Source organism: Phoxinus phoxinus (genome assembly GCF_949152265.1).
Source record: "Phoxinus phoxinus genome assembly, chromosome: 23".
NCBI lineage: Eukaryota > Metazoa > Chordata > Actinopteri > Cypriniformes > Leuciscidae > Phoxinus > Phoxinus phoxinus.
In genome coordinates, this window is record NC_136898.1 from 507501 (window position 1) to 517500 (window position 10000).

At 40.1% G+C, this 10000-nt stretch overlaps 1 protein-coding gene across 7 annotated transcripts in view; it reads right to left on the reverse strand.

The window, feature by feature from the left end:
- Positions 1 to 10000, reverse strand: part of akt2l (v-akt murine thymoma viral oncogene homolog 2, like) — an 18851-nt gene that overhangs the window by 1855 nt on the left and 6996 nt on the right. For 3 of the 7 annotated variants that reach the window (XM_079599880.1, XM_079599881.1, XM_079599882.1), the window contains exons 6-11: positions 4430 to 4561; positions 3358 to 3423; positions 1792 to 1860; positions 1563 to 1685; positions 749 to 877; positions 381 to 595 (exon numbers count right to left, since the gene is read on the reverse strand). In XM_079599880.1, the coding sequence (XP_079456006.1) occupies positions 381 to 595; positions 749 to 877; positions 1563 to 1685; positions 1792 to 1860; positions 3358 to 3423; positions 4430 to 4561 (734 nt within the window). The remainder of the gene's footprint in view (positions 1 to 380; positions 596 to 748; positions 878 to 1562; positions 1686 to 1791; positions 1861 to 3357; positions 3424 to 4429; positions 4562 to 10000) is intronic. The other 4 variants (XM_079599883.1, XM_079599884.1, XM_079599885.1 and 1 more) reach the window with 2 other exon arrangements.

Below are 10000 nucleotides of genomic sequence, written 5' to 3' on the forward strand. Positions count from 1 at the left end.
TATCAGAATAGCTACTATTTCTCAGAATTGCGACATAATTTTTTTGAATTGCGACATCACTTCTCAGAATTACAACTTTTTCTCAGAATTGCGACTTACATTTGTCAGAATTGCAACTATTTCAGAATATCGAGAATTGCGTCTTTAATTCTCCGAATTATGACATCATTTTTTAGAATTATGACTTTTTTCTCAGAATTACGACATCATTTCTCAGAATTGCAACTACTCAGAATTACAACTATTTCTCAGAATTATGACTTTCTCAGAATTGAGTCTTTATTTCTCAGAATTACGACTTTATTTCTCAGAAATGAAACTATTTCTCAGAATTGCGAAAAAATGTGTCCTTTAAACCAGTGCATTATGGGCTGGCTCACCTCTGCTTGGGGTCTTTCCTCAGGAGGCCGCTGAGCAGAGCTTTGGCTTCGGGCGAGAGGCTCCTGGGGAAGCGGATCTCCTCCATCACGATGAGCTCGAAGAGCCGCTCGTGGTCCTGGTTGTAGAACGGCAGGCGTCCACACATCATCTCGTACATCACCACTCCCAGACCCCACCAGTCCACCGCACGCCCGTAATCATTGTCCTCCAGCACCTGACACATTCACACACACTTTACAAAACATCAGGAATACAAGCCATTCATCGTACAGAGGCGATGAACAGGAGAAGTGCTAGCAATACAAAGTTTTATTTTAGCCGTGTTGTAAGGCCCCGGACCCCTGGGTGAGCCGTAGCCGTTGGTTACCTCCGGCGCAAGGTATTCTGGGGTGCCACAGAACGTCCTCATGGTGGCCTCGTCTGTGATGCCCTCCTTACAGAGGCCGAAGTCTGTGATCTTGATATGTCCATCTTTATCCAGCATGAGGTTCTCCAGCTGAGTGAACAGAGAACATCTTCATCATCAGCTCAGCAGCAAAGACTACCAGTGAATAAAAGTATTACATTGAGCTGAGCTGAATCAACACTGAACTAAATATCAACTGCATATGGTCAAATTGAGTTTCATAACTGATGAATTTTGCAACACTAACACCGTTATTGAACTTGTATCTGTTGTTTCCGAGTTGTATATGTACGTTGCAGAGATATAATGCCTGGTTGAATGGTTCTCTGCATTCATATAATGTTGCAATTCTGAAAAAAGTCGCAATTCTGAGAAATAGTTGTAATTCTGAGAAATAATGTCGCAATTCTGAATAATAAAGTTGCAATTCTGAGAAATAGTTGCGAATTTGAGAAATAAAGTCATAATTCTGAGAAATAAAGTCGTAATTTTGAATTCTGAGAAAGAAAAAAATAATTTGCATATTCATAGAACCACGCATACTAAATGAGGCAAGGGTGTCGAGTTACATTCAAGATATGAATGTAAGAAAAAACGTTTAAATGAAGAAACGTTCATTTAAATGAACAGAAAAGAACGTTCAAACGTTTAAATGAAGAAAAAGCGTTTAAATATGTAATTTTGGTGAACAAAGATGCGTTTTAAAGGAAGATGATTGACAGCAGGGGGACTTTAAGACGAAGACTACACTTAAGAACAGCAGAGAGTGCAGTACCTTCAGGTCCCTGTAGACGACGTTCTGCGAGTGCAGGTAGTCGAGAGCGGAGACGATCTCAGCGCTGTAGAATCGAGCTCTCTCCTCGGAGAACAGGCGCTCGCGAGACAGATGGAAGAAGAGCTGCGGACGAGAGACGCGTGAGAACCCCACACACACACACACACACACACACACACACACACACACACACACCACAGCAGCGTGTCCGAGGCTAACCTGCACGTACCTCTCCGCCGTTAGCGTACTCCATCACGAAACACAGGCGGTCGTGAGTCTGGAAGGCGTATTTAAGAGTCTGCGACACAAAACGTCACAGAAGGGAGTGTGTCGTACATAGAGTCATTTAGGGTTGGGAATCAAATACTTGAGGTCAGGAATTGGATACTTATTATAAAAATGTATTTCGATTCCTCTTATCGATTCCTTTGTGAGCATGACTTCATCATATTGACAAATCATTCAAGCGAGAGACGACTCTGTTTGGATCATTCGCTCCTAAAGTGACAGCACTGATATTAAGTTGGGTTATAAACACAATAAAGCGAGGCTACTCGCTCCAACTCGCTCGCAGACGCCCAAAGCTTCAGGCGGTTCTCGAGACTTCGGTGAGAAGCGACGCGTCACATGCTTCGCTCCGAACTACAGAATCTTTTAGCAAAAGGGGCAATAGAGTTGGTTCCCCCGCGCTAAAGCACTCAGGGTTTTACAGACGTTATATCTCTACAGACGTTTTATAACATGGCGGTTCCTTCCCTGCAGGCGGAGGTCCTTTCTGTATGATTACGACTCGACTAGCTTGGTCTTATCTGTATGATTCAGTCACTGTTCATAAGCAGCATAGTGCCTTACTATGAACCATCCTCTGGCTGTTTTTGATCCCCGTATATATATATATATGAGACCCGAGGGTTCTGGTCTATTGGTATGTTATTGGGGATATGAGCTTAGTGGCATCACTGTGGAGCTGTTCCTTATGGCGCGGCGTTTACATGGTGTCCCACTGCGTATAGCTTGGGAACGAGTAGGGAACGAGTATTGCGTAGCCTGCCGCACTGTAGTAACATGGCAAGTTTGTCGCCTCAGTCGATTTAATCCTGCTATAATGGCGAATCGGGCTCATTTATAGGCTCTGCCACGCCCCTGGCGGGCTCTGACGCATGTAGGCGCGCTGTTAGCTGATTGGCGGATACGCTAGAGGCGCCTTCGCCATCAGCCAATGAGTGAGCCAGTCTCTCGCCGTCTAGCTGCAATGCGCTTTACATTTTAAGCTTCAATAAATCTGAGGAAATGAGTTTCCCGCTGCGTATCGCTACACAATACTCGTTCCCCATCTCAGGAACTGAGCTTACGATAGCAACCGAGTAGTTATTTTACTTTTGATTACAGTTTCTGCTCCTGAAAATCTTAAAACACTGTTTATTTCAATCGTGTCTTTGTTCAGTTGTGTCTATTAGTTGCGATTGCTAAGTTTTTAGTTTTTAATAACTGAGTGTTTACTAGTCTTTAATAATGCTTGAAGTGTATATTAGTTCGGCTAGTTGTTCTTCTGTGGTGTTTTTAAACCACAGACAAGCGTTCCTTGTGTGAGTGTTCTTTATCTGTTGATTTCTGGTCATGATATTCAGAGACAATTACATGTTTAGCAATAACACAAAATGTGAATGATATCCAAGTTTTCTTTTTTTTACCTTATTGGAATGGAAATTAGGAATCGATAAGCAGAATATAAATTGGAATCATTAAAACTGAAGCGATACCCGACCGCAGTGATTTCCAGGCGTGAGAGACTGACCGTCAGGAACGGGTGTCTGGTGTTCTGCAACACTCGGCTCTCGGTGACCGTATGCGCCACTTCATCCTGAACACACACACACACACACACACACACACACACACACACACACACACACACACACACACACACACACACACACACACACACACACACGCTTAGATCTGAGCATCTCCATTCATTCACAGAGCCAATGAAGGAACGCTTCTCTTGCTAAATGGAACATGTGACTGCACAGCTGACACTGGACATGTTCATGTAACGGTGGACCGCTATTAGTGTATATATTGAGGGTGAACTGATCAGTGTGAAACTTTATTCCCTGTCGTATAAAAACAATATATATAAAAAATTAAATACAAATCTTTTCTTTTCTTTTACTATTGTATAGTGTTTTATGTATTTTCTAGCGGTGTCACAATATATCGCAATACAAAAAAGCATCAATATGTATCGTGAATAGTGATAATATGTATTGTTATAGTATATGATAGTATTGTGTATAGTTGAAAATGAAAATTACTGTGTGAGAAACAAATTCTAGTTTTCAGAGTTTTAGTGTCAGTACTTCATTAAACTACTATATATAATGTTGAATATAATGTATAATAATGTGATGTGGGATGTGTGTGAGTCCTGATAATGCCAGATGTCTGATGTTACAGTAAAGTGTCCTACATTATTGTACATATATCTAGTCAGTGACAGAGATCAAGCATATTCATCTTCAGAATCATGAATATTGTTATTCTGGTGTCTCTATTGTCCTGTGTTGGGTCTCAGCACCAACTCCATCATATTCACTTACACACACAATGTAATATCAAATTTAGCATTTAATCAACAGTATTAAATATCTTGGAGTATCGCAATGATACCGTATCGTGAGTTCAGGATCGTGATATGTATCGAATCTAGAATTTTCTTTTCATTTTTTCTATTTTTCTCTTTTATTTGGGCCACCATTGTTGTCAAGGAATGTTTCGTTTGTTGTTGTAATTTGCTAAAATGTCAAAAAGAAAAAAAGAAAAAGGCACAAAAAAGTCAAAAAAAGGAATGCTTCTCTAGTCACCTTGGCGATGATGACTTCCTTGCGCAGGATCTTCATGGCGTAGTACATCCCCGAGGCCTTCTCTCGCACCAGAATCACCTTCCCAAACGTGCCTTTACCCAGAAGCTTCAGGTAATCGAAGTCATTCATCGTCTGAAAGCAGGAACCACCATCATCATCATCATCATCTTCCTCGTCATCATCACCATCATCATCATCATCATCATCCTCATCACCACCATCATCATCATCTTCCTCATCCTCATCACCATCATCATCCTCATCACCACCATCATCCTCATCATCATCATCCTCATCATCCTCATCATCATCATCCTCATCATCATCATCCTCATCCTCATCATCCTCATCATCCTCATCCTCATCACCATCATCATCCTCATCACCACCATCATCCTCATCATCATCATCCTCATCATCATCATCCTCATCATCCTCATCCTCATCATCCTCATCATCATCATCTTCCTTATCCTCATCACCACCATCATCCTCATCATCACCATCATCACCATCATCATCACCATCATCATCATCATCATCACCATCATCATCATCACCATCATCATCATCATCATCACCACCATCATCATCATCATCACCATCATCATCATCATCATCATCATCATCACCATCATCACCATCATCATCATCATCATCATCATCACCATCATCATCATCACCATCATCACCATCATCATCACCATCATCACCATCATCATCATCATCACCATCATCACCATCACCACCATCATCACCACCATCATCATCATCATCATCCTCATCATCCTCATCATCATCATCCTCATCATCATCATCCTCATCCTCATCATCCTCATCACCATCATCATCCTCATCACCACCATCATCCTCATCATCATCATCCTCATCATCATCATCCTCATCATCATCATCCTCATCCTCATCATCATCATCTTCCTTATCCTCATCACCACCATCATCCTCATCATCACCATCATCACCATCATCATCACCATCATCATCATCATCATCACCATCATCATCATCACCATCATCATCATCATCATCATCATCACCACCATCATCATCATCATCACCATCATCACCATCATCATCACCATCATCATCATCATCATCATCATCACCATCATCATCATCATCACCATCATCATCACCATCATCACCATCATCATCATCACCACCATCATCCTCATCATCATCATCCTCATCATCCTCATCCTCATCATCCTCATCATCACCATCATCACCATCATCACCATCATCATCATCATCATCATCACCATCATCACCATCATCATCACCATCATCATCACCATCATCACCATCATCATCATCATCACCATCATCATCATCACCACCATCATCCTCATCATCATCATCCTCATCATCCTCATCATCATCATCCTCATCATCATCATCCTCATCATCCTCATCATCCTCATCCTCATCACCATCATCATCCTCATCACCACCATCATCCTCATCATCATCATCCTCATCATCATCATCCTCATCATCATCATCCTCATCATCATCATCTTCCTTATCCTCATCATCACCATCATCACCATCATCATCACCATCATCATCATCATCATCACCATCATCATCATCACCATCATCATCATCATCATCATCATCACCACCATCATCATCACCATCATCATCATCACCATCATCATCATCACCATCATCATCATCATCATCACCATCATCATCATCATCACCATCACCATCATCATCATCATCATCATCATCACCATCATCATCATCATCATCATCATCATCACCACCATCATCATCACCATCATCATCATCATCATCACCATCACCACCATCATCATCACCATCATCATCATCATCATCATCACCATCATCATCATCATCATCATCCTCATCATCATCATCATCATCATCATCATCACCATCATCATCACCATCATCATCACCATCATCATCATCATCATCATCATCATCACCATCATCATCACCATCATCATCACCATCATCACCACCATCATCATCATCACCATCATCATCACCATCATCACCATCATCACCATCATCATCACCATCATCATCATCACCATCATCATCATCATCACCACCATCATCATCATCATCATCATCACCATCATCATCATCATCATTCAATTCAATTCAATTCAAGTTTATTTGTATAGCGCTTTTCACAATACACATTGTTTCAAAGCAGCTTTACAGAAAATGCATTTCAAAAATATACATACAAAAATACAGTTAGTTAATCATGAAATTTAGGGCATAACATATCGCCGGCGTTGGGTCGTCTCTTCACAGGCGTCGAGTCGTCTCATCACAGGCGTTGGGGCATCTGAAGTCTCCATGAGAGGCTGGATACATAACTGGAGCTGACGAACTCTATTTGAGTTATCTCGGGACAGGCGTCCCGAGATAACAACAAAAAAGGCAGATGGGAAATAATTAGCGTAGCTGCTGTTCATAATATGAATGCATTTGATCTGATTTAACTGTAGTATAAAAGGTATGAGATGCATCATGTGAATGCTTGGCTAAAGAGATGCGTCTTTAATCTAGTTTTAAACTGGTAGAGCGAGTCTGAGCCTCGGACAATATCAGGAAGGCTATTCCAGAGTTTAGGAGCTAGATGTGAAAACGCCCTCCCTCCTTTAGTGGACTTAGATATCCTCGGTACGACCAGAAGCCTCGAATTTAGCGATCTTAAAGAGCGCGATGGAATATATGGCGATAGAAGATCTCTTAAATACACAGGAGCTAAACCATTTAGGGCTTTATAGGTCAGTAACAATACTTTGTAATTGATACGGAACTTAATAGGTAACCAGTGTAGAGATGATAAAATTGGTGTTATATGATCATATTTTCTTGACCTAGTAAGAACTCTAGCGGCTGCATTTTGGACTAACTGTAGCTTGTTTACGGAGGATGCAGGACAACCAGCTAATAAAGCATTACAGTAATCTAGTCTCGAGGTCATGAATGCATGAACTAACTTTTCTGCATCAGAAACTGATAGCATGTTACGTAGCTTAGCAATGTTTCTAAGGTGGAAAAAGGCTGTTCTTGTGACATTTGAAATATGATTTTTAAAAGACAAGTTGCGGTCTAGTATAACACCCAGGTCTTTTACTGTAGAGGATAAAGTAACAGGACGTCCATCTAGATTAAGGTTGTATTGTAAGAGGTTTTGTGGGCAGTTTTTTGGACCAATCAGTAATACCTCCGTTTTATCTGAATTTAATAGAAGAAAATTACACGTCATCCAATATTTTATATCTTTAACACACTCTGTCATTTTAGATAATTTAGTGTTATCATCTGGTCTAGATGAAATATATAATTGAGTGTCATCAGCATAACAGTGGAAACTTATTCCATGTTTTCTTATAATATTACCAAGTGGCAGCATATAAATTGAGAATAGCAGGGGGCCTAATACAGATCCTTGCGGCACTCCATAATTTACTGACGTTATCTTTGATTTTTCCCCATTTAAATGGACAAAATGGTAACGGTCTGATAGGTACGATCTAAACCAGCTTAATGCCTGTCCCTGAACACCAGTGTAATTTTGAAGTCGATCTAAGAGTATTTTATGATCTATAGTGTCAAACGCAGCGCTAAGATCGAGTAAAACTAGTATTGAGATACAGCCTTGGGCAGAAGCTAAAAGTAAATCATTTGTAATTTTAACCAGCGCAGTTTCTGTGCTATGATGTGGCCTGAATCCTGACTGAAACTTTTCATAGATATCGTTTTCTTGCAAGAAAGAGCACAGTTGAGCGGACACAACTTTTTCAAGTATTTTAGACATAAATGGAAGATTTGAAATGGGTCTGTAATTTGCTAGGTTATTTGGATCTAATTGTGGTTTCTTAATAAGAGGTTTTATAACTGCTAGCTTGAATGTTTTTGGAACATGTCCTAAAGATAAAGACGAGTTAATAATATTGAGAAGAGGCTCTTCCACTACAGGTAACACTTCTTTCAGTAGTTTAGTGGGTATTGGATCTAATAAACATGTTGTTGGTTTAGATGCAGTGATAAGTTTATTTAGCTCTTCCTGTCCTATAGTTGTAAAGCGCTGTAGTTGTTCTTGAGGGGCGATAATTGAGGCTGAATCATAAGACGCTGTCAAAGATTGTACATTTACAATTGTGTTTCTGATGCTTTCTATTTTCTCAGTGAAGAAATTCATGAAATCATTGCTATTAAAATGTAACGGAATATTTTGTTCAGGTGATGTCTGTTTATTTGTTAATCTAGCCACAGTGTTAAATAAAAACCTTGGATTGTTTTGGTTATTTTCTATTAGTTTGCGGAGATGCTCAGCCCTGGCTGCTTTTAGAGCCTTTTTATAACGTGACATACTGTCTTTCCACGCGATTCTAAAGACCTCTAAATTAGTTTGTTTCCATTTGCGCTCTAAGTTACGAGTTTCTCTCTTGATAACATGCGTAGCACTGTTGTACCATGGTGCTTTAGTTTTCTCTCTAACCTTTTTTAGTCTAATTGGTGCAACAGTTTCTAATGTACTAGAGAAAATGGTGCTCATACTGCTAGTCATTTCCTCTAGCTCATCTGTTTGTTTGGGTTCACTGAGGAGCGGAGATAGATCAGGTAAGCTATTCAAGAATCTATCTATAGTGGTTGGAAGGATTGTTCTGCCTGGTCGATAACGTGGCGCAACATGACACATTTCAGCCGTACGTAGTATGCAAGTTACCATGTAATGATCAGTGACATCATCACTTTGCGGTATAATATCTATATTGGTTGGATCGGTTCCATATGATATAATTAAATCTAGAGTATGATTAAGACGATGAGTGGGACCACTAACGTTTTGCTTGACCCCAAAGGAGTTTAATAAATCTGTAAACGCAGCTCCTAACGCATCATTTGTGTTATCAACGTGTATGTTGAAATCTCCAACAATTATTGCCTTATCGACATTGACCAATAGATCTGAGAGAAAATCTGCAAACTCTTTTAGGAAATCAGCGTAAGGCCCTGGCGGTCTATATACGGTAGCCAAGGCTAGAGATAATAGGGATTTCTTTCTTACATCTAGGAGCGTAACATTTAGAACAAGTACTTCAAACGAATTAAACCTGTGACCTGTTTTCTGAGTAACATTAAGAATATCTCTATAGATTGTTGCAACACCGCCGCCACGACCAATCAGACGGGGCTCATGCTTATAACCGTATCCTGGTGGAGTGGACTCATTAAGACCGAAATAATCATTTGGTTTAAGCCAGGTTTCAGTAAGGCAGAGTACATCGAAGCTGTTATCAGTGACCATTTCATTTACAATAACCGCCTTAGGTGTAAGCGATCTAATGTTTAGAAGACCTAGCTTTAGAAATTGTTTTTGTTCACTAATATTGAGATTTTCTGGTTTAATCACAATTAGATTTTTCTTAGATCCTGCAGTAGATTTATTGTTTGGCCTCACTAAACGAGGAATAGACACTGTTTCTATATAGTGTTCTACACTGGTACTTATATCAATTAATTTGGGACAGCAAAGAATGTGATTTG